Source organism: Nelumbo lutea, chromosome 6 (assembly GCF_056320005.1).
Source record: "Nelumbo lutea isolate HS-2025 chromosome 6, American lotus-T2T, whole genome shotgun sequence".
In the NCBI taxonomy this organism is placed as follows: domain Eukaryota; kingdom Viridiplantae; phylum Streptophyta; class Magnoliopsida; order Proteales; family Nelumbonaceae; genus Nelumbo; species Nelumbo lutea.
In genome coordinates this window covers 63,350,170-63,374,177 of record NC_142689.1, presented here as the reverse complement: position 1 = coordinate 63,374,177, position 24,008 = coordinate 63,350,170, and the positions used below count along the sequence as shown (strand labels likewise).

General features: G+C 38.0%; 1 protein-coding gene across 1 annotated transcript; it reads left to right on the top strand.

Annotated features, from left to right (window-relative positions):
* Positions 1-3,192: 3,192 nt before the first annotated feature.
* LOC148849240 (serine/threonine-protein kinase SAPK10-like) lies at positions 3,193-23,155 on the top strand. The gene is made up of 9 exons (XM_088949978.1): positions 3,193-3,783; positions 4,773-4,847; positions 4,934-5,035; positions 5,121-5,174; positions 5,269-5,361; positions 16,531-16,623; positions 21,531-21,635; positions 21,713-21,811; positions 22,331-23,155. Exons 1-9 carry the CDS (start codon positions 3,607-3,609, stop codon positions 22,619-22,621), a joined length of 1,089 nt encoding a protein of 362 aa, XP_088806104.1. The 5' UTR covers positions 3,193-3,606; the 3' UTR covers positions 22,622-23,155.
* Positions 23,156-24,008: the final 853 nt, after the last annotated feature.

Below are 24,008 nucleotides of genomic sequence, written 5' to 3'. Positions count from 1 at the left end.
TATGGAAGTCTGAAGAGTCCAAAAGTCATTTACCTTGAGTGGGGGTTATCTGTTTATAGCCAAAGATCCGTGTCCAATTTGGATGAGGCTGCCGGGGTTGTCGAGATGAGGTTACCCACTTAGGTCTTCGGGATAAGTCCCTCTTCCCTAGTGGAGTTGTCTTCCTTATCCGTATGGGAATCCTCTTCTTGGTTGTGCTTATTCATCTTATGGAGGCCGCCACATGGCACACAGGGCCAACTCAACCATAACTCAAACAATTAATACTACCAAAATGTACAAAGCTTGGGAAATCTTCCAATAAAAAAGTTTAGGGAATTAAATGATAAGATATAATAAAAGGGGGTTTATAGGAAATCCCTCATCTTTACCTTCATTTTCCTACCTTTTCTTTCAAACCAAACACAACCCAAATTGCACACTTGTCTACATTTCTATTTGATCTAGAGATCTAATACATTAAATTGTATGCCAACTCTTAAATGGGCCACAGAGATCAAAATTGTGTGTTATGAGAAATTGTATGCAGTCATCTCGCTATGCATAGCGGTGGCAATTGGACGGGTTGGGTTGGGTTGGGTTGGGTTTGTGTTGAGCTTCAACCCAACCCATTAATGACCCAATTATATAAAATTAAATGGGTTGGGTTCAATTCAAACCCGCTTTAACCCAATCCAACCTGCACCAAAACCATTAATCTTATATTCATGTACTTAAAAAAAAACCAACTCTCTTGACAAATAAGTTGGTATAGTCATAGTTTGGTGGTAATGGTAGTTGCTATTTATATAAGTGGTGAAGATTCAAATAACATTATATGCATGTTATTTTTACACAAGCGGCGAAGCCATTTAATTATGTTTGGGTTTCCGGTTTGACCGAACCACTTAGGTTCAAACCAGTCAGACCAACTTGAACAATCTAATTGGATTGCCTTCGAGCTAATCACGTTAAGGGTGGCTGAACCATTTAGATTTGGATCAGTTCAGTGGGACCAGACTAGACTGGTTTAGTTAATGGCGGATTGACTTGGACCAGCCCATATTAGGTTTGTGCACAGGTTTGGGACCAAACCGACTAGCACGAAGCGGGTCAAAAGAAGTAATCCGGTGACCGGTCTAGGTTCGGGTTGGGTTGTGTGGATACGAACGGATTGAATGATCCAAATTGGACAAAGAAAGTGGGGTGCTGAGCCAGCCTGCCCAGACCCATTTCAGATTCGGGTCGACCCAGATTGGCTTGTATCAGGTCGGGTCAGGTTTGGACCGGGTTGACCGACCCAACCGAACCGAACCGAGGTGATCGAGTTTGTTCATATTTAGACCAAGTTGAGCTAGTCCAGACTTGGGTCAAATTGATTTAGATTTATGTCGATTTGAGTGAAGTGTGTTGATTCGAGACAAAACTAATTTTAGTCAATAATTAATAGAAAATTAATAATTAATTATAACTTATTTCATTCAAATGAAAAAAACTAAAAAAATGGCTAAGGATTTAATACATATATATAGTGATTAACCCAATGGTTATTCACAATCCAACCCATTTAAATTGACCCAATAAATAATCAACCCATTTCCAACCTACCAAACTAAATATGCGAATTGGATGAAAAATTACCACCCCTAACTATGCATTAATAATCCTCCCTTTGACCCTTTTCTCCCCAAAATGGTAATTGTGGGATTCCATTTCGTGTCACCACTGAACAAACCAGCTAATAATACACCAACGAGCCACCTCTCGGTTGGTCAATCGTCTACTTGGATGGTACGGGCAAGAGAGAGAGAGAGAGTGTGGGTTACATTGGATCCAAACGGGCAGGGAGAGCGAGAGAGAGAGAGGACAATGAGTGTGAGTGTACTCCTCACACACTCCGCGGCTCCATGTATAGGACCAAATCATGGTCATGGTCATTGCTTCATTGGTCGACAACTTTTCTTTGCACTCGAGAACCTCTTTTTAGCATGCTTAAGAAGTTTCCGAGTGTACATTTGGAAATTTCCCTACGTAAAAAGGTTAAAACAAAAATAATAAATCCGCGAAAAACAGCGGGTTTTCGGACTATTTTGGACCACATGTCCATCGATCCAATGGCAACCGCACTCTTACATCTAAAATCGGGTAAGGTAAGACCAATTCGTTATTACATTTTACAACCGGTAAAAACATCTGAAAAGTGCTCTCACTCTCACTCTCACTCTCACAGTACCTTCCTATTCTTTCCGGACAGCAACATCAGGGGTCGGTCTATCGTGCCGTACATCGTCGTCTTGTTACTTTCATTTTCATATACGCTATACCGATTTTACCCCCGAATGTTATAGTATTCCTCAAAAAATACACTGCCACCAGTAACAGTATGGTTACTTACCTTGGAATTGGAATTTGGAAAAAAAAAGCAAAACGGACCAATTTTAGGAAGATTCCTGAAGTTTTGAGAAAAAAAAGAAAGATAATTCCGTCATTTGAATTGGCATTTTCTATAGGTAAAAGGTTAGAAACTCGCTTTGTCCCCACGGCTCGATTTCTCATGTTGACCTTGTTTTCTTTTTTTATTTTGGGAATTCATTATATTTGCATTTTGACTCTCATGCTTTAATTACAATAGTACCCTCGTTTCATTGAGGATAAGAAGAAATTTGACGAATCAGAACACCCCCTGAATATTGTTGAATACCGGCTGAGTGAGTGAGTGGTTCCCACTTCCCATTTTTATGATACCGTCCGATTGGTTATCGGTTTTCTTTATGTATTTTCGGTATCATATCGGACCTTTTAGTTCAGTGCAACCCTAATGGGAAACTTTTTTTTTAGTTTGCACGGAATTGGTTAACTTTAACGGTTTAACTAGTTGACGAGCACAAGCACCGAAGCACGATCTGTCAACCGTCAGACCAGAATCTAAGTCCACTCGATTATTGCAGTAAGATCAGCCGGATTTCAATCAGGCGGTTGTTGTTATGCACGTCTATTTTGGTGTCACTTCTCAGGTTTGACACTGCTAATAAAAGGGTGTGGGGTTGTCTCGTGACAGTCGTGACTTCTTACCCTTATCCAATGCATGGAGTTGCGGGGGTAATAAGGTCATTTTATGCGAGGGAGTTATCCGTACTTTTCCGTAAAAACTTTTGGTAGCTTGCGGCGGAGACAGAGGATATTTCCGTAATTTTGGATACACTTTTTTATTCTGTTTAATTAAACTCTCCCGTTCACAGATATTAATCCGTTGTCGATCGCCGATAATAAAAAATCTGCTTTCTGGGGTTTTTTCATAGAGAAGTGAAAGGAGTTCACGAGTTCTCACCGTCTCTGCAACTCATCTGTGTTTTCAGTTCGAGGCCTAAAAAGAAGAAAGGAAAAAGAACAGAAAAAAGAGAAATTTCAAAACGGTGAAGCTGTTGAAGGCAAGTAAGCTTCACGGGCTTGGCCTCTTCGTCCGTCTCTTTCTTCAACCGACAGGTTCTCGATCGATCGAGTGGATCGAATGATCGATCTCGTGCCACGTCTTGGAATTCTGGTTCCTTTGTGTTTAGGGTTTCCTCGCCGTTTCTTTTAGTCCGATAATGTGACCGTAGTCTCGTCGGAGGACAACTCAGAGTGAAGATGGATCGGTCGCAGATCACCGTCGGTCCCGGCATGGATATGCCGATAATGCACGATAGCGATCGGTACGAGCTTGTCAAAGATATTGGTTCGGGTAATTTCGGCGTTGCGAGGTTGATGAGGGATAAGCAGACCAGAGAACTTGTCGCCGTGAAGTACATCGAGCGAGGCGATAAGGTTAGTTGAATTGCTGAAAATTCCTGTTTGTTTCTTTAATTTGATTTTATCTTTTGTTATTGACTTTATACTTTACCTTGTTTATGGATACTAGCTGGTTTTCTTCTTGATTATTGGTTGAGATAGCGAAGTCAATTATGTAGAGGGTTGTGACACCTGCCCAAAAAGGGATGAGATAAACCGAGTTTCTTCAGTTTTGAATTGTTGTCGGTTTGAAATTTAATGATGATTTCGCGATATTTATTTGTGTTTTTCCGCATATTTATTCTTTTCTTGGGGATTACTGTAGGTGTAAACAAGAAGGTTTAGCGGGGAATTTGATGTCAAATCAGTTTATGTTTGAAGTGTTTTGGCCCTTCTTTGGGACCTTAGTTTATTTGAACATATATAATAGTTTCCAAATAGAAAGCCTTAATTTGTTTTCTTTTCCCTGTAGTGTGAGTTCTTGTTAATTCCTTTTATTTGTTAACTTGTTTTCTTAAATTTCGTGCGTTGCCTTTTGGTTGTAAATGGAATAGGTGGACTTGTTTAACTTTTTACTACATTGGGATTTCTTTCCTTATTTACTTTCTATTTTTTTACCCAAATATGCAAGTAGTTAAGTGATTAGTTAGTTAGTAGGTAAAGAAAGGAATGTCTACACCGAACATTTATTTGCATTGCCAACTAAGCAAACTGTCGTTGCTAGTATAGTATTGGTTTCCTGTTTCAAACCAGTTAATGTACCATGACAAAACGTAGAAGCTAACTTTGAAGTAAGTGGTTGTAAAGTTTTCTTACTCAACTTTTGGACTTACTATTGTACCATGCTATTTTAGTAGCAACATTGGGATTCTTTAATGGATTATATTTCCTGAACTTTATCTATCCATGTGTGTGTGGCTGTGGCTGTTGGGGGGGGGGATTGTAACTGAATAGGCCCAAAAATTATTGCATGTGAAACTATTGTGGCATTTATTGTTTTTCCATTCCTCTTTCCTATGTAACAGATAGATGAAAATGTGCAAAGAGAAATTATTAACCATAGGTCATTGAGGCATCCCAACATTGTTAGGTTCAAGGAGGTATGTGCAGTTTTGATCTTTTTAATAGTATCAATTTGGGAAGGACTGGTGGCCAAAGTGTTAATCTGCTTTTCATCTTACTTAAGGTCATCTTAACACCAACTCATTTGGCTATTGTGATGGAATATGCATCTGGTGGAGAGCTGTTTGAGCGCATTTGCAATGCTGGACGCTTCAGTGAGGATGAGGTTCTTAGTCCAATCCATCGTCAATTTTCTCCTCTATTCCTTGTTGGTTTACTTAATGATTCTATTAACTTTTTAACCTCTGCAGGCTCGCTTCTTTTTCCAGCAACTTATATCTGGAGTCAGCTATTGTCACTCAATGGTAGCTGATTAACTTAGTATATTCAATTGTTGGCCTCCCCAGGGAATGCCACAGAAACTAACTTTTGCTTCTATTTGCTGCTTTATTCATGAAGCAAGTCTGCCACCGAGACCTAAAATTAGAAAATACACTGTTAGATGGTAGCCCAGCACCTCGTTTGAAGATATGTGATTTTGGGTACTCAAAGGTACTCTTACCTTTCCTGATATTTTTCTGCTGTTAAGTTTTGGCTTTCTTCTATATGATGACATATTTTAGGAGTTGAAGGTGAGACTATTTCTGCATGCACTAGTGTACATGTTTTCTTGAATATCATATGCATCTAACGTTGCATCTTCACTTCCTTTGAAAGGAATATCTGATATTTTGTTGTTTATCCTTATATTTGTTTGAATTTGATATTTACTCCTTTTTTGTTATTTCTTTCTCACAAAAGTAACTATGGGGTATCATCTTAATGAACAGTAGGTGTTTGTACATGAGAAAATTTACATAAATGCACAAAAGTATTTGGTGTAGATCCATGTCCACAAAAAAGGGACATAGAGGTATTGGAAACAGAAAAAACATGTCCAGCCAATCTTTTTTTTTTTTTTGGAAAAAGGTAAAGTAATTTTATTCAGAGAGAGCATATTACAACAAGACTCAGGCCAACTAGATCTTCCTGGGCCTAAAACAGATTACAAGAACATCCATGATTTAGTACATGTCCAGCCAATCTTATTAAGCCATTAGCAATAGATTTCAAAGCCCTAGCAATTTATCCAATTTTAATTGGCACATTGGTGAATTTTTTTTTTCTGATCTCATTAAAGAGATAATAGACTAATAAAACATAGATTTCAAAGCACTAAGCAAGGCTAGGTGACCGGATGCGCCTTGTCACCTTGTTACTTAGGCAAATGAATTTTTTAAATAAAAACTATGAATCCTACGGTAATTCCCTAGGTTCCATGATAACTAGCAATCATCTTTCATTAATAATTGTCCATAATATTCATAAAAAAGGTATAAGCTTCATATTAAAACATAGAAAATCACATATCCATGGGGAGAAAATATAGGGGCTGATCCCTTGTTTTTGTCCTAGGAAAAGAAAAAAAAAGGGTTGAAGGAGAAAAAGAAGAAGATGATGAAGATAAAGAATGTGTTGATTTTGTTGAGATCATGTATCATAAGCTTGGGAGTATGGTTATATCCTGTATGTATCATATGTAATGTTTTTGGTCTTTTTCTTTCTTTATTACTTAGGAAGGGCAGATTTGTCCTTTCATCTTCTTTTATAAATCTAATATAAATACAGTTCTTTCTTGGGTGTGTGAAATAGAGAACACACTTGATATTCAACTCTAAACTGCTCTCTCTTACCCATTTGACATGGTATCAGAGCAGGTCTTTCTGACATGTTTTTAATTTGGATTTGATTCCTGGGATTTAAAGGAAGATTGAAGGACTATAGATCGACTTCTCTGCATTCTTTTGTAAGCCTTCTGGATGCTGTTTTGATCAGCACAAGTTCTTCTTGTCTTTACACCGAAATCATGGGTTACACCTGTGTTTTTCTTTTTTCTCTCAATCAGACCATTGGATCTTGCTAGGATTCTAGATTCTGTGTTGCCCTAGCCTTCTCTTTCAATCTATGAAATCAGATCTTGGATTCAATCTGTTGTTGAAAGGTTTTGATCCCTCTCTTCTTACCAATACTGCTGAAAGTTACTTTTTTTGGACTATTAGTCCTTGTTCTTGGTTGTTTGAAGTTACTCTTTTGGAAAAACTGTTTTCTTTGGTGGTTTTTACATCAACTTCTTTCTGTTTATCACTTGATGGACCTGTTCTTGGTATTTTTTATTGTAATGGCTTCAAATAGAAGAGGAACTCTTCTACTTAAGTTTAACGGAAATAATTATGCAATGTGGAAGTTTCATTTTTAGTTTTTTGTTGAAGGACAAGGGTTGTGGGTCTATATTGATTGTTCAAAACCCAAAGCGGATGAATCAGACAGTAAAGGAATGAAACAATGGAAAATAGACAATGCTAGAATTGTCTCTTGGGTTCTTGGATCGCTTGAGACAGATATTGCCATTCCGTTGAGAGGTTTAAGGATCACCAAGGAGATGTTTGACTATATGGAGAAGGTTTACCAGCAATCTATCCTATCTAAGTAATACTAAATTGAAACTAAAATCTTCTCCTACAATCAAGGGGAGAAGAGAATACAGGAATACTATGCTGGGTTTGTAAACTTGTAGATTGAATATGAATTGGTTCATTTGGGGGAGTCCTTGGTAGCTTGCTGTGTTAAAGCAATGAAAGGTCACTTCGATAATAGAAAGGTTATGCACTTTCTCTTGCATTTGGAGCTTGACGTTGAGGTGATCAGGTCAAATATTTTGAGTAGGGGAACTATACCTAGTTTGGATTCTATCTTGGGAGATCTTTATATAGAAGAAAAGGATGATTACTCAGTCTACCATAGATAGGAAACATGATACTAGTGTTGAAACTGTTTTTCTTGCTAGCAAGTCCAAACCCAAAAGGGATTTGTCTTGGGTTTAGTGTTATGAGTGTAAGGAGTTTGGCCACATGGTTTTCCATTCCAAAAAGAACACATGTACCTATTTTAAACAACATGGACACATTATCACTGAGTGTCCCACTCGGCCACCTAAAGGACATACATTAGCCCTAAAGAACAATCAACACAAAGCCTATTAGTCTATGATTGATGGTGTTTTCGTTGAGGAAAAGATGCGGCAATTGGTATCCACTGCAATTTCTTCTGCGTTTATAGCCATTGGTCTATTTGGTAAGTCATCACCTTATTGTCCCAACCCTAGCCATCTTTGGATAATTGATTCAGGTGCCTCTAATCATTTGATGAGGCATATTCTGGTCAGTCTCTCAAACTTTCATCTTTTGTACTAAAAACATTGTTACAACCAATGGTGAACAACTTGAAATCATTGGATGTGATGATTTTTTTTTTTGATCAATAACAAAAACTTTTATTAATAAAAGGATATGGAAAAGATACAACAAGAAGGGGGTAAAATCTCTTACCCCACCCAAAAAACATCACATTACAATACAGCCCAAAAGAAACTAGTTCTTCCCACCCCTTGCTTAGCTAGATAATCTACAAAAGAATTGGCGCTCCTCTTGGACCATTGAAACTGAATTTGCATGTCTTGAGTGAGTTGGAAAATTTCTTTTTTTTTTTCATTCAAGAACTTCCATAAACCAGCCTCTTTCTTCTGCAGCCAGTTAATAGTCAGTTTAGAATCATCCTCCACCAACAGCTTCCTAATATTCAATTGTTTGGCTCTTCTAATTCCTTCTAATATTGCTGAAATTTCAGCTCTCAGAGAATCCCCCCAGCCTATAGGCCCTGAAAACATAGCCATAATTCGATCTTCTTCATCCCTAAACATTCTTCCAATACCTGAAAGTCCTAGGTTCCCTTCTCTGCTACCATCAAAATTCAATTTAGTAAACCCCATAATTGGAGGAGACCAAGTTGGAACAGTAGCATTAAATAGCCGAGCAGACCAAACAACTTCTTTCCAATTTCTAATGATGTCTCCTGCTGAGATACCTTTAAAAAGCTCCGTAGATTTGACCCAATGAACCACCCTAATGTAGATTAAATCAATGATGGCTTCTTTGTTCCTTTCTTTTTCCTGGAAGGTTCGTTGATTTCTTTCCTCCCACACTGACCAACATACAACTGCTCTTACACATCTCCGTAAGATCTTACCTCTCTTTTTTAAACCCCTCACTGGAACAGAGTTAAACAAGCTTAGTACACTTGGGGGAGTGGGTCACCTGCAACCAAAAAGAGAGAAAAACCAACACCAGATTTCTGAAACAAAAGGACAGGAAACAAATAAGTGATAATAGCTCTCACCATTCCTCTTACATAAGATACACCAGTGTGGGGATAAACACCATCATGGCCTTTTCTTTTGAAGTAAGTCACAAGTGTTACGCTTTCATAGGATAGCTTCCCAGCATAAAGCACCTACTCTGGGAGGAATTGGGTTACCCCAAACTTCCGGAGTTGGGAAAGGAGGATCAAGGGCCGAATGGGAATGGGCTAATTCCTTGAAGAAGGAAGAGCATGAAAAAATACCTGAAGGAGTAGGAGCCCAAATCCTACTGTCCAATCTAGAGGGGTCAACAACTACCTCCTCCAAAATCTTAATCAAATTAGAAATGGAATCCAATTCAGAGTCTCTAAGAGGCCTCCGGAAGCCCAAGTTCCAAACAGGGCCATAAGTAGAATAGGTTAGGAAAGTAGCAACAGGCTCATTTTTAAACCTTGAGAGAGAGAACAAAGAAGGAAACTGCTCTTTCTTTCATTTTTAAACTTTGCCTTCCCTGACTAATTCTCATTTTCATCTCCCTAAAACCTTGTTTGCCTCGAAACTTACTACTAATTTGATATTTGTCGGTTAGTTGGTTGATGGTAACATTGTTTCTTTTCCCTTTTATGGTTGATTAATCCAGGACCGACACACTGGGACAATGAAGGGGAAGGGGCGTAGGCAGGGTTGGCAATTTTCTCCAGAAGGCGAGAAGACAAAGACACCATCTACCTCACCTTGTTTGCTTTCTATTGCTACTAGTTCTATTATTGCTTGCAAAAATGATGGGCGGCATCTTTGGCATAGACGTCTTGGCCACCCTTATCCTAAGAAACTTGAGTTTTTATTTCGTAATAGTTACCTATCTTCTAAAGCTACTACGTTTGTGGACGTTGATAAGTTTTGTATTACATGCTGCTTGAGTAAGAGTCATATATTGCCATTTCCTTTTGCTGCTGAACACTCTACTATTCTTTCAAGTTAATACATAGTGAATGTTTGGTCGTCTCCTATAACTTCTAGATTGGGCTATAAATATTTTGTTCTTTTCATTGATGACTATACCTCACTTGGATCTATTTTTTGCGCAAGAAACCAGATGTGTTTCCCTCGTTTAATTGTTTTAGGCTTTGGCTAAAAATCAGTTTAGTGCTACCATTGGCACTTTGCATTCAAATTCAAAGGGGTTTTAAACCTATTTGAAAGAACAAGGAATTATTTCAAAAAGGTCATGCCTAGGAAATCCACAACAAAATGATGTTGCAAAGCGTACAAACAGACATATCTTGAGTGTTGTGAGAACCCTTATTCAAGACTCTCATGTCCCTACTTCCTTTTGGGTGGACAACTAGCACTATTGTGTATTAAATATTGCATTTAATCAACTTATTCTCATCTTTTGTTCTCAATAACACCTCACCCTTTCAATGCTTATTTCATTGCCCACCAGACTTCTCATCAATGCATGTGTTTGGATGCGTTTGCTTTGTTCATCTTCCACCTCATGAACGCACTAAGCTTTATTGTCAATCTGCGTTATGTGCTTTTTTTTTTTTTTGGATCAATAACACACTTCATTAATTTCATTAAAACTTTTCAATGATAATTACAAAGAGGAAGACAAACTTTCGTATCTTCCAGCTATACCTTGAGCTCCAAAAGAAGGAAAAGGAAAAAGAGAAAGATAAGGAGAAATAGAAAAATAATTACAATTGTGCCTAGAACATTGACTCCCTCTCCACCCCTTGTTTCACTAACCCATCAACAAAAGAATTAGTTGATCTTTTAACCCAACTAATTTTAACCTCCATTTCATGAGCCAACCATCTAAATTTCCTCCTCATATTGCTGTAATTCCATAAGCCACTGTAGTTTTTATTTAGCCATCCAACCACCACCTTTGAGTCCTCTTCAATTACAAGTTTTCTGATATTCATCTCCTTGGCTTTCTGGATTCCTTCCATAACCACATGGATCTCGACTCAGAGAGAGTCACCCACTCCAATTGGGCCTGAGAACATGGCAGAAGCAACCCTATTCTCATCCCTGAAGACACCCCCAACCCCTAATTGTCCAGGATTCTCTCTGCAGCTCCCATCAAAGTTTAGTTTTATGAAACCCGTAGGGGGGAGTCCAAGACACATTCATCACTGTTTTGGTCTGGGTATTGCTAGCAATCACACCCCAATTCCTCAACATGTCATCCACTGTATAATCTATGAATAGCTCTAATGATTTCATCAACTGTACCACCCTTATAAGGATCAAAGCCCTCAACTCATCAGTGCTTTTCTCAACTTCCGAGAAAATCCTAGCATTTCTTTTTTCCCATAAGGACCAACAAATCGCAACCCTCAGTCCTCTCCACATAATCCTGCCCCTTTTCATGTGCCACCTGAAAAAAGGAGAAAATAGATTTTGCATGTTTGCTGGAGGGTTCCAACTATACCCAAATAGGGTAAGAGCCCAGTCCCAAATAGACTTTGCATATTGGCAAGACACCAGTAGGTGAAAACTCGTTTCCCCATCAGCTTTACAAAGAACACACCAATGAGGGGACAAACAAGTATTGGGTCTCTTCTTTTGGAGCATATCACTAGTGTTGCATCTTTCTAGAAAGACTTCCCAGCAAAAGCTACCAACCATAGGAGGGATTGGTTTGCACCAAACCTCATGAACAGGAAAAGGGATGGCAACAAGACTGGTGGACTAGCTTAAAACTTTGAAGAAAGAGGCACAAGAGAAAGAACCAGTGGGGGTATGTAGGAGTCCAAATTCTAGAGTCCACCTTAGCAGGGTGTAAGAAAACATTGTCAAGAAGTTGAAGAAAACTCGGGATGCTATCAAGGTGTAAGTCTCTCACAGCCCTTCTCAAGCCCCAATTCCACCCAAACCTAGAAGTGGAAGAGGAGGGAGATATGGAGGATGAAACTAGCTCATTTTTTAAGGTTGGAGAGTCCATGCAAAGAAGGAAACTGGTCCTTTAGAGGAGCATCCCCCACCCAAGTTTGTTCTCAGAATTTTATAGCATTACCTGAATTCAAGTCATACCTGATAAGAGGGGAAAAAACTGGTAACAATTCATGAATGGCTTTCTAAGTTGAAACACATGTAGTCCTAGCTTGGATTCTAGCATCCCATCCATTTATTTCCAGCCCATGTATGCTGACCACTATCTTGGCCCATAACTTCTCCTTCTCTAGTGGGAATCTCCACAACCATTTCCCAGAAGGGCCATATTCCTGTTTTTAATGTTCTCAAGCCCTAAACCACCACTATTTTTACTCCTAGTCACCACCTCCCAAGCTACTCTATGATCCCTTTTCTCCTCTCCCAGCTCCTAAAGGAAGTCTCTCATCATCTTTTCCAATCTATTGGCAACCTTTACCGGGATCTTGAACACTGAAAGGAAATAAATAGGTAAATTTACTAGAGTAGCCTTAATCAGTGTTATCCTCCCACCCATAGAAAGGTAATTCCTTTTCCAAGAGACAAGTTTCTTTTCAAAACTTTCCACCACCAGATTCCAGAAGCTCTCTCTTTGGGTGATCACCCAATGGTAACCCCAAATAATTCAAAGGTCACTTTGAGACTTCACACTCAAGCATTTTTTGCAATCTCCCTGACCTCACCTTCCACCATATTCACACCCATTACACAACTTTTTCAAAGTTCACCTTCAAATTTGACATTTGTTCAAAGAGTTGTATCACAAATTTCAAGTTCCTTAAATACCTCATATTTCTGCTTCACATAATAGAATTGTGTCATCTGCAAATTGTAGATGGGTGAGGGGGGGTATCCTCCCTTCCAACTCTGCAACCTCTAATAAGACCCCTAGAATCTACTTTGTAAATTGGTTTCGCCAGAACATCAGCAATCAGTTGGAACAGGAAGGGAGACAGGGGGGTCTCCTTTTTTTACACCCCTAATGGCTGGGAAGAAGTCAATCGCTGTCCCATTCACTAGTACCGAGTAATGACAATTACAAACACACCCCATAATCCATTTGCACCACCTAGCCCCAAATCCAAAATTGGTCATAACTTTCCTAAAACATTCCCATTCCACCAAGTCATAGGCTTTTTCTAGATCCAGCTTACTGACCACTCCTTTCTTCCAATCTTTCTTGAAATGCTCCACAAGCAATTAGAATTTGATCTATTATTTGTCATCCACTCACAAAAGTTCCTTGATTTGGTGAGATAATAGTTGGCAACACTTCCTTCAACCTTAGAGACAACACCTTTGCAAGGATCTTATACAAGCTATTCACCAAGCTAATTGGCCTGAAATCCTTTGGACACAATGTTTGCCTCTCGAAAGTCTCCACTTTCTTCTTTCAAGTCAAGGCTCTCAATCTTGTCCATCAAGGTTCTCTTCCTTTCTTCAAGCCTTCCAAACTCCAATTGGTTCCACTCCTTGATCTTTGCTTTCAAGAATTGTAACTTTCTATGGAACCTTATTCCTTCCCACTCCACCATTGGATTGCACTCGTACCACCACTTCCTTACTCTTTTAGTGAATCTAGGATGGAGCAATCACATATTCTCAAACCTAAAGGGGGCAGGTCCACCATTCCTCATTTCCTCCTTGCATATCACTATAGGCCAATGGTCAGAGGTCAATTTGTCTTATGTGTTTTCATGGGGTACAGTTTAGAACATAAAGGGTTCCTTTGCTATGATCCAACTTTTTGTTTCATTTGCATTTCCTGGAATGTTATCTTTCTTGAGAATGTTTCTTTCTTCCATCATATTGTCAAACTTCCTACTACTCTCTATGTTGTGCATTCCTTTGATATTTTAGGTGCTTCATGCTCACATCCATCTATGCGTATGCTTCTCCAGCTTTATGCAAGAAGGTGAGTTTCTGTTCCTTAGCCTATCCTCTCCTCTTCTTCACCTCTAGTTGCTAGTCCATCACATCTTCCGTCTGACACTATAAGTGCTCCACCTCTTCCACCTTGTGATTCTTTACCATCATCCCCTCCTCTACGTAGATCAACTCATGTTTCCTGACCTTCTAACTGCTATTGTTTTCCTATAGACTATAGTTCCTTTTCTACAGTTTTGTCCTCCATAGATATTCCCCTAACTTACCAATAGGCTGTGGCTATTCTGCATTGGAAAGAAGCTATGGACATTGAGATTAGCCTCTTCTTGAAAAATGATACTTGGGAACGTGGAAGCTTGTTCTTGTCCCTCTAGATGTTTCAATTATTGGTAGTAAACGGGTTTACTCAGTAAAGCTGAATTCTAATGGGAGCCTTGAGAGATACAAGTCTCGTTTAGTGGCTTAGAGATATAAGCAAGAATATGGGTAGACTATGAAGAGACATTTGCTCTTGTAGCCAAGATGACAACTGTTCGTTTGGTTTTGACTATTTTTTGTTATTAAACATTGGAGCATTCATCAGATGGATGTTTAAAATGCCTTCTTGTATGGTCAGCTGAAGGAAACAGTCTCTATGAAACCTCCACTTAGTTATTGTGGTGATCCTAATCTAGTTTGTTGCCTCAAGAGATCCTTATATGGCCTCAAGCAAGTGCCCCGAGCCTCGTTTGAAAGGTTCTGTAAGGTTATTATTGATGCTGGATTTTCTTAGAGCCCTTATGACTACTATTTATTATTTCATATGAAGTGGCCTCAAGGTCTTACACTACTATATGTTGATGGCATTCTTATTTCAAGGGATGATACTAAAGGAATTGTTCTTTTGAAAATCCTTCTATGTCAATCTTTTAAGATGAAGGATCTTGGGAACCTCACATATTTTCTTGGTTTAGCAGTCTTTCACTCTTCTTGTGGATACCTTATAAATCAACAAAAGTATGCCACAGATCTAGTGAAGCTTGCCTATTTGACCGATGACAAGCAAGTTGATACTCCTATTGAAGTTAATCTGGAGCTGTCCAAGGATGATGGTGAACCTCTACCTGATGCTCTACTCTGTATAGACAACTTGTTAGTAGTCTCATTTTTCTCACTATGACCAGTCTGGACATTTCCTATGCTGTCCAAGTTGTTAGCTAGTTTTTCTCCTGTCCCAGACATCCTCACATGACAGCTATTCTATGGATCATTTGTTATATACGGGGTTCCTTATCTCATGGACTGTTTATCTTCTTCATCCCCTTTTCACTTGACTACATATGTTGATGCTGATTGGGTAGGATGCCCTAACACTAGAAGGTCCACTACTACGTGGTGCATTTTCCTAGGAGATTCCCTCATTTCATGGAAGTGTAAGAAGCAATAGACTGTTTCTAAATCCTCCACAGAAGCCAGATATCGGGCTATGTCGTCTGCGTGCAGTGAGCTAATATGGCTCTGTGCTCTTCTTCATGGTCTTTCTATGGATATGCCATCCCCAATTCCTTTCCATGCATGTTAGTGCCATCAAGATCGTCTCTAATCCAGTCTTCCATGAGCACACCAAACACATATAGGTCGATTGTCGCTTCATCAGAGACCAATTTCTTGCTGGGAACATATTTCTCATGTCTCCTCCAGTCTCCAACTAGCTGACCTTTTCACCAAGGCTATGATATGAGCTCGTCATCAATTTATAGTTGACAACTGATGCTTACCTCTCGGCCGGCATTAGTTTGAGGGAGGGGGGGGTAGAGATTGTGTATCATAAGCTTGGGAGTATGGTTATCATATATATTGTACCATATGTAATGTATTTGTTCTTTTTCTTTCTTCGTTACTTTGGAAGGACAGGTTTGTCATTTCATTGTCTTGTATCAATCTAATATAAATATAGTTCTTGGGCGTGTGAGATAGACAACACACCCAACATTCAACCTTAAACTGCTCTCTCTCATACTGATTTGACAAAATTTTAAAGTTCTTGCTTGCTGTTTCAGGTTTTGAAAGCAAAAGAAACTAGTATGTAAACCCATGAAATGAATATTTTAGGCTAATAATGCCTATTATATTATTATAATCTCAAGAAAAATAATAAAGAATATAAAAGTGTTTTGCAGCTGTATGTACAAGATAGGTAGGTGATAAAGTGAGGCGGTCCTCCATCAGTGCCTCGTCGCCTAGGCATTGTCTTGGCCCTTGACAACTACGTAATAGCAAAGATTCCAAGGCCTATTGCCAATTATTGGTTAAGAAAAATATTCTTGACCTTATGAACAGTTCCTTTTTTTAATGATAAACTATCAATAAGAATTTATTTAAAGAGAAAAAGAGTAGAGAGATGAATCAAAAGGAAAGTAAAACTGAAAGTAATTGCTACATGATGTTCACCTACCCACTGAAGTACAACAAAAGATCCTTTAGGACATTCCGTTATTTGTTTATATAATATTATTATGTCTCTTACACTGCTGGCCCCAAGCATGGATGGAGGAGGTTGTTTCAGGTTGGCAGCTGGCACTAACTTTTGCCAAACTCTTGTGATCATGATGATGAATTAGGCTAGCCAAGATCAAGCAATATCTTCACATTTCTAACTGTGTTGCTCTTTTCAGTCATCAGTGCTTCATTCACAACCAAAATCAACTGTTGGAACACCAGCATACATTGCTCCCGAAGTATTACTTAAGAAAGAGTATGATGGCAAGGTAACATTGTTTTTTACTTGTGCAGCTTATTATATTTGCATGTTTCTTTTAACTTCTACTATCTATGTTTTTATTAAAACTTTCAAGTATATTCTATATTGGTTCTGCTTCGAAAATAGTCCTACTACAATGATGATCATCATCATCATCTAAGCCTTGTTCTAACTATATGGGGTCGGCTACATGAATCCTGTTTTTCCATTCTGTTCTGTTGTTAAATTATGAATACTTAAATCATTTTTTACTACTTCAACTCATGTAATTTTTGGTTTGCACCAGCCCTTCTAGCCCCTTCAACTTGCAACAAATTGTTGCCTCTTAGTCTTAGTTTGGAAAGAGTACAAATGCAAAGATGTACAGTGGAAATACATACAAAATAATACAAAATATAATGTTTTGCACTCTACATATTTGCATTTGTACTCCTTCCATACTGAGCCTTATGGGAAAATCCTACTACAATATTGTCCTTTAATTTTATTGGCTAAAATAACCTTGAATTTCAGGATGCAGTAGTCAAAAAAGGTTACTTGATGCAATAACCTCTATGATCTGTGGAACATTAATGTGTCCACAATGTGTAGTTTGTTTAATTCTCAAGTTAAATATGCACTGTGGCATATTCATATTCCGATACACAATTCGTCTCCTTGATATATGTTCTTATAAAAATATAAAAGTTATTAAAATAACCAAAGGGTCTAAGAGAAGATGATAAGATAGATATCACTTGAAAATGAAAACAAATAAAGCTGTACCTGATAACACAATAAGCAATACAAGTGACAGTAACATACTACACAAATAAAGCTATACCTGATAACACAATAACCAACAGCTACACAATCTAAAACTTGAAAATCTGGATGCACCAACAGCCAAATCAACAGCAAAGAAACATCAATAACCACAATTCACATACTACCTTGCGACTGCCGTAGAAGATATTTCTGATTCTCTTCCTCCAAGTAACTTAAAATATTTAACCACAATATTCAGACAACAGGATCCCAACCGCACCATTAAAAACAGTCACATCTAAAATTGAAAAAATCAGTTGACTTTGGTCATTTTTTTTCTCTATTCAATTCTCTCCAAGAAAGTTTAATAGTTTCCATAAAGAACCAAGGCATCAATTTCATCTAAATTTTACTCCTTTATTAATTTCTTATGTTCTCCTTTCCACCTTTCAACAACTCCCTGACCTCCCTACTCTCTTCAACCACTGTCTCCACTTCTTTGCATTCCTCTCATCCCACCCTTAAATCCACTGCTCCTCTACCCCAATACCTCCAAATCCACTAACTTCCTCCTCCAATAGTAACCTTTGGCATGCACAAAATGGTCATTCTAAAACTCAGCCCTGTATTCTCATACTTGTCAGCTTGAGATTTTACAATTGCACTAAACAATGGCCCCTGCAACTTTTCTTATCCATTGTTGTGCTATATTTTTATTCCTCTGTTTTATTGCAATTTTTAAATGTTACAGTTAAAACAAATGTTATATTTTAAACAAAGAAAAATGCTGTCATATTAAGGTATGGCCCTTATTTATAAAAAAAGAAAGGGTATCTAAGACACATTGGATTGGTGGAGCTAGATTTGTATAATCAATTCTCAGATGGCTGAGATAGTTCCCTATTAAATTAGTTAATGAGCATATCTGCTAATGGACTGGTTATCCATGTTCTCCACCTATGTGCTTCATCTTTGCTAAACTGAAGGGTCTTAGAATATGATTTTTCTAAGTGTTTCTTTTTCTACTCTATGTAGGATTAAGATAGACTCAGAAATAGTCAGAACATTAACAATTTAGAATCTCCTTCTATCTCCACTTGGTGTAATCCCAATTGCTTGGCATATTTTACACCTTGAAGCAGGACCATCACTTCTGCTTGCAATGAGTCTCTCACCCCTATTGGCCCAGAGAACATAGCAACAATTCTCCCATCTCCATCTCTGAATACTCCCCCTATACCTGAAGGCCACGGATTACGTCTAGAGCTCCCATCAAAGTTCAACTTTATTTTTTGTTGTGTTGGAGGGGACCACATTTCCTGCACAATAGGTTTTATAGATGTTGTAGCTGCCACCTTCCCCAATTCCTAAATATGTCCTCAGCTGAAAAATCTTTAAACAAATCAAGAGTTTTCAACCAATGGATAGTCATAATGGTTATTCTATAGTTGCCTCCTTGGATTTCTCCACTCCTTTAAAGATCCTGTTATTTCTTTCTTCCCAGACTGACCAGAGTATAGCTGCTCCTGTGGCTCTCCACATCACTCTACCATGCCTCTTTGGTTGCTTGAAAAAGCTTGGGTCAGAAATAGTCAGAACATTGCTAGAGATCTGGCAAATATTGCAGGGGATGTTTTTGAATAATTTGGTTCTGAGAATGAAAATCACATTAAAGAACCTGATATTAGGAGTGCATTTATGTTTATGATTTAGGGACTGTTTGATTACAGCTGAAGTTGCTGAACTAAAAGACTTATTATTTTGTCTTTTAATGGATAAAATAGTTAACTAACAAAATAATCAAAGGTATAGTAATATAACTTAAGCTTTAGCCATTAAGGAGCCCACAACCTCCTTAAAATCTTATTCACTTTAAGACAAAGCAATAAGCTTTTCTGTTCATCTACTTCACCTTCACCAGTTATCAAATGGTCCCTAAAAGAATTGAGTTTTCTGACACTTGACTGTGTATGTTTCTATATTAATTATTTATGCTATATAGGATATAAGTATACTCTATGTATATTTGAAAATAGCAAAGTCCCATATTGTTGCTCCCATATTTTTTCAAAATATTGTCCACAGAACATTCAAGCATTGCTGAATTTTTTCAATAGAATGGTATTTTTGACATTTTTCGCTGAAAAGCTCATATAAACATGTGATATGAATTTTCCATGCAGAGAAACAAGCACTTTAATAGGTGAGTTAGAAGACACCAACACCTTTTCACTAAGCAAGTATGAACTATGTATACACACCAAGAAAGAGAAGCTACTTGGCAATCACACTGAAAAAAATATCCAAAAGCCAAGGTTGTATTCTGTCTTGCCATTCTAACTACAACAATATTATGGACCTCATACAGTCTAATTTCTCTAATCTAATTCCTCCTAAACACTCTTCAACTTAAAACTTATAAATCGAATGACCATAAAACTAAGTAAAATATGGAAATGGGAGGTCTGAATTTTTCACAGCGAGGTCTTTATACAAAAAGTTGTTGGCTACAGATACAACCAATTTTCCAGCTTCTAAAATATGGTGCTTTGCACCTTCCTCAAGGTGGCTTTCCTTGTATAGTTGCTTTAATTAAGTGTCTGACAAGGGACAATTTCTATAGGAGAGGTATGGCAGTGAACAGAAGCATATGCATACTGTGTAATGGGGCTCGAGGAATTAGTTAAACATGTGTTCTTGCATTGTAGTTTCTAAAAGAATTTCTAGACCTGGGTGAGAGGCATATTTGGTGTGGCAGGATGTTGTCCAAAACAATGTTTTTAAAGGGTGACTACAAGAATGCCTAGGTACAAAGGTGAGGCACATTTCATGGCATGCGTCTCAACTGAGCAAGCCTACCCTCCATCACATATTCTATGAGCCATGCTATTGTCTTCGTTTTACTTAGGAAAAACAGTTGTTACATAACTGTAATTGATGCTATCTGTTTTTATCTAATCCATACAAATTCTATGGCTCATATTTGGTTACATTTTATTAGTGTTTTTTAGAATTAAATTGTTGGTTTAAACCATTATTGTTATTCTGGTTTCTAGCTAGACCAAGGAGTTGCTTGGAGCTCATTCATAGACAGTACTATACAACTAAATGCATATGACCCTCCTTCCCTCTCTTTCATAAACACTGAAGAAAGGAAAGAAAATCCCTTTTTAGTGGCAATTTCATAGATTTTGGGTGATCCAGCTTTGTCAATTTGGGGCTTTATGATTGTAATTTTGTGGTTGTTGTAGGAATAATAGGTTTAATTGTATTAAGAGGTGAACATAATTTAAAGCATCATATTATGGCAAAGTCAGAGTTGTAATGTTACTTTAGTTCTACACTGTAGGGGATTAACTTTATCCATTTTGATTGGTTTTAGTGTCATTAGATAGGTTATTGAGTAATATATGCAACATTCCTCTAAAAAAGTTATATATTCAACAAGACCAATATTTCATAAAGCCAACTGTTCTGAGAGTTGGTTGCAAAAAAAAAAAAGCTGTTTTGGGAGTTGGTTAAAAAACACAAAAACTTGTTTTGGGAGTTATAATAGTTTTTTGCTGACAAGATGCCGGGCTACAATGGGATTTGAGTCTATTTTTTGGGGTTTATCTTAGAACTGGATTTTGGTGGTTTGTTTGGTTGTAGTAGAATTGGTAGAGGATTCTGAGTTACTTTGGATGTCTAAGTCCTTATTTGAGTGTCTCAATTGTTTTTCTTAGTTTTGAAACAATTAGAAGTTTTTTTAGGTTAGTTTCTTCATAAAGTTGGAGTCTGGAAAGTGATGGCTGGACCTAGTTCTATTCTAGAGATGGTTGATCCTTATTTTGCATATTGAATCAGTGAAATAATAAATTAGAGTTTGAATATTGTGGGGTGGGTTTTCCCTGTCTTTTTCTCTCTATTTTCTTCTAAGGCTGTTTGGTTTGAAAAATAAAGGTAGGGAAAGAAAGGGCTCCCTACCTTTTCTTTCAAACAAAAAATGCTTAAATGTGTAATCTCTTCTTTTTCTTTATCTATTTGTGATCTGTACTCTTATCTTTTAGAAACTTCCCATCTTCTTTACCTGCAACTTATTTCTTAGTAGGATATTACTTCTTGTTCTACATGTGTGTTTTTTGCATGTTCACATAGACATTGCTCTCATCATTTGAACAATTGCAGATTGCAGATGTTTGGTCATGTGGGGTCACACTTTACGTCATGCTTGTTGGTGCATACCCTTTTGAAGACCCTGAGGACCCCAAGAACTTCTGTAAGACAATACAGGTACTTGGTTGCACCTTATTGTTACAGCTTATATGAGGTAAAACAAATTAATTATGTCATGTTTCTGACTTTTACAGCGCATTTCGAGTGTTCAATATTCTATCCCAGACTATGTTCACATTTCTGATGAGTGTCGCGAACTTATCTCGAGGATTTTTGATGCTAACCCTGGAACTGTAAGTTGTATATTCTTTGTTGCAAATGTGAGGCTCTTCTCTAGGAATTATTAACAAATTATGTTAGGAAGCACACAGAATAGACCTAGACCTATAGCCCTGGCTTTAGACTCTATATATCTGAACCCCAAGGAGAAAATTCAAATTCAAGAATCATTAGCAAGGTTTGTTCCAGCATTCTGGCTTGGAAAGGAAGGGCAGTATTCTTGTGGACAGTAAATTTTACTGGTATTTTTGCAGTGATTGAGCCAGATGTTGCCAATGTGTTTTGCTCAGTAGCCGCAAGCAAATGCTGTTATTACAACTTCCTGTCTGTATGCTTCATTGATAAACTTTTCATCTCTATGTTATTTCTAGATCATGTTTACAACTTTAAGAGTACTTGCATCTTTGCTTTCTTGTCAAAGTTTGGTGAAATGGCAACTTCCTTGACTCCTTATCTTTACAAGTTCAGCTCTTCATGATATTGCTGCTTTAACTGTTGGAGATTCTCATGCTTTTCAATATAACCTGTAACAGAGAATAACCATTCCTGAGATAAGAAACCATGAATGGTTTCTGAAGAACCTACCTGCAGACCTCATGGATGAAAACATGATGAACAACCAGTTTGAAGAGCCTGATCAGCCAATGCAAAGTATTGATCAAATCATGCAGATCATAGCTGAGGCTACAATACCTGCAGCTGGAACCCGTATTCTTGACCAGTTTTTTTCTGGCTGCCAGGACCTTGATGATGACATGGATGACCTGGACAGTGATCCCGACCTCGATGTTGACAGCAGTGGAGAGATAGTCTATGCAATGTGATTGTGTTCCCTTTCATGGTTAAACACCTTCCATGACAAAAGTTCAATACACGCTTCTGGGCCTGGTGGGCATGCGAAGGTTGGGGGAGGTTTGGAGGCTGATTATTATATAACTATTAGGCAGTCTGGTGGGAAGTAGGTCAAAACATGACTACTGCCAGTCGTCCTCCATCTATCACAGTGACTTGTTCATAATGCACAGCTTGATCCAGTCTGTATGTTTGTGAGGAACTTTCAATGTTTGCAACCCGCCCCAGGTTCTGGTAATTCAAGGGTTGGGTGAATTCGACCCATATTTTCCCGGTGCTGTCCTGTTTACCTATTATTGTGTTGTAGTGATGTGTTTTTGTTCTGTTGCCACCTTCATGTGGCGTGTATGTACTCTTCTATTACACAGTAAACGGTTGCTACAAATGTGTTGGCCCGTGATGTTTCGTTGCTTTGCTTTCTTCTATATTAACTTGTTACATCTTTGAAAGCTTGACATATTTGAAACCCGGCCTTCTTTGTTTCTATATATTATTAACTTGTTACATCTTTGTTCTGCTCGATTACCAAGAATTTTAAAGTCATGAATGCCTTTTAAGTTTTAACTCTTGATACTTTTTTCCCAAGGTTCAAAAATTGGCCGATATGTATCGTATCGGGAGCACCCCGATACACCCCTGTAGAGGGTGTATCGGGGTTTTGACTGGTTTAGGGGGTGAGCGAACCTTGAACTGGCTCCCCTGAACCGGATTTGAAAAAAATAAGTATTGATACTGCCTGACATGTCTCTACCGACGTATCGATATTTCCTTTAATATCTGTATCCATTTAGCTCTTTTTCGCTGCTGGAAAGTGGCAACTGAATCGCTCCCGCCCTAGAATCTAGAGGAAGGTTTAAAAAATCGATACGTATTGGCTCGTATCAGCTGATACGTATTGTATCAGGAGCAATCCGATATGCCCTTACAGAGGGTGTATTGGGGGGTTTTGACCAGTTCAGGGGTGGATGAACCTTAAACTGGCCCTACTGAACCGGATTTGAAAAAAAAAAAATAACAAAAATATAAAAAAGTACCGATACCTGATACCCGGTAAGGGCATATAGATGTTTAGAACCTTGCTCTAGAGAGGGCCTATAAAAAAGAGCATTATGAAATGATCTCCCTCTCGTTCACCTTTTTCGGCTTTTCCAGCAAGTTTTTGAAAACTAAGGATGAATCTCCCTGCTTAAAAAGGTTCAACTAAAGAATAATGTCATAATATTACATTTTATCTCAGTTTTTGTGAAGGTTGTTCCCAAATGGAATCTTCAAGCTAAACAATATGGTTGGCACAGAGAATCTACCATACCAATATCTTCTATGTGTAAATTAAAGGTGTAATTTGGATGGAGACTATCT

Bases quoted from the DNA above. Each gene is read 5' to 3' on its own strand.
- LOC148849240 (XM_088949978.1), top strand. From the start codon at position 3,607: ATGGATCGGTCGCAGATCACCGTCGGTCCCGGCATGGATATGCCGATA. The intron at 5,362-16,530 runs GTACTCTTACCT...TGCTCTTTTCAG, and splicing joins GTGATTTTGGGTACTCAAAG to TCATCAGTGCTTCATTCACA. The intron at 21,812-22,330 runs GTAAGTTGTATA...AACCTGTAACAG, and splicing joins TTGATGCTAACCCTGGAACT to AGAATAACCATTCCTGAGAT.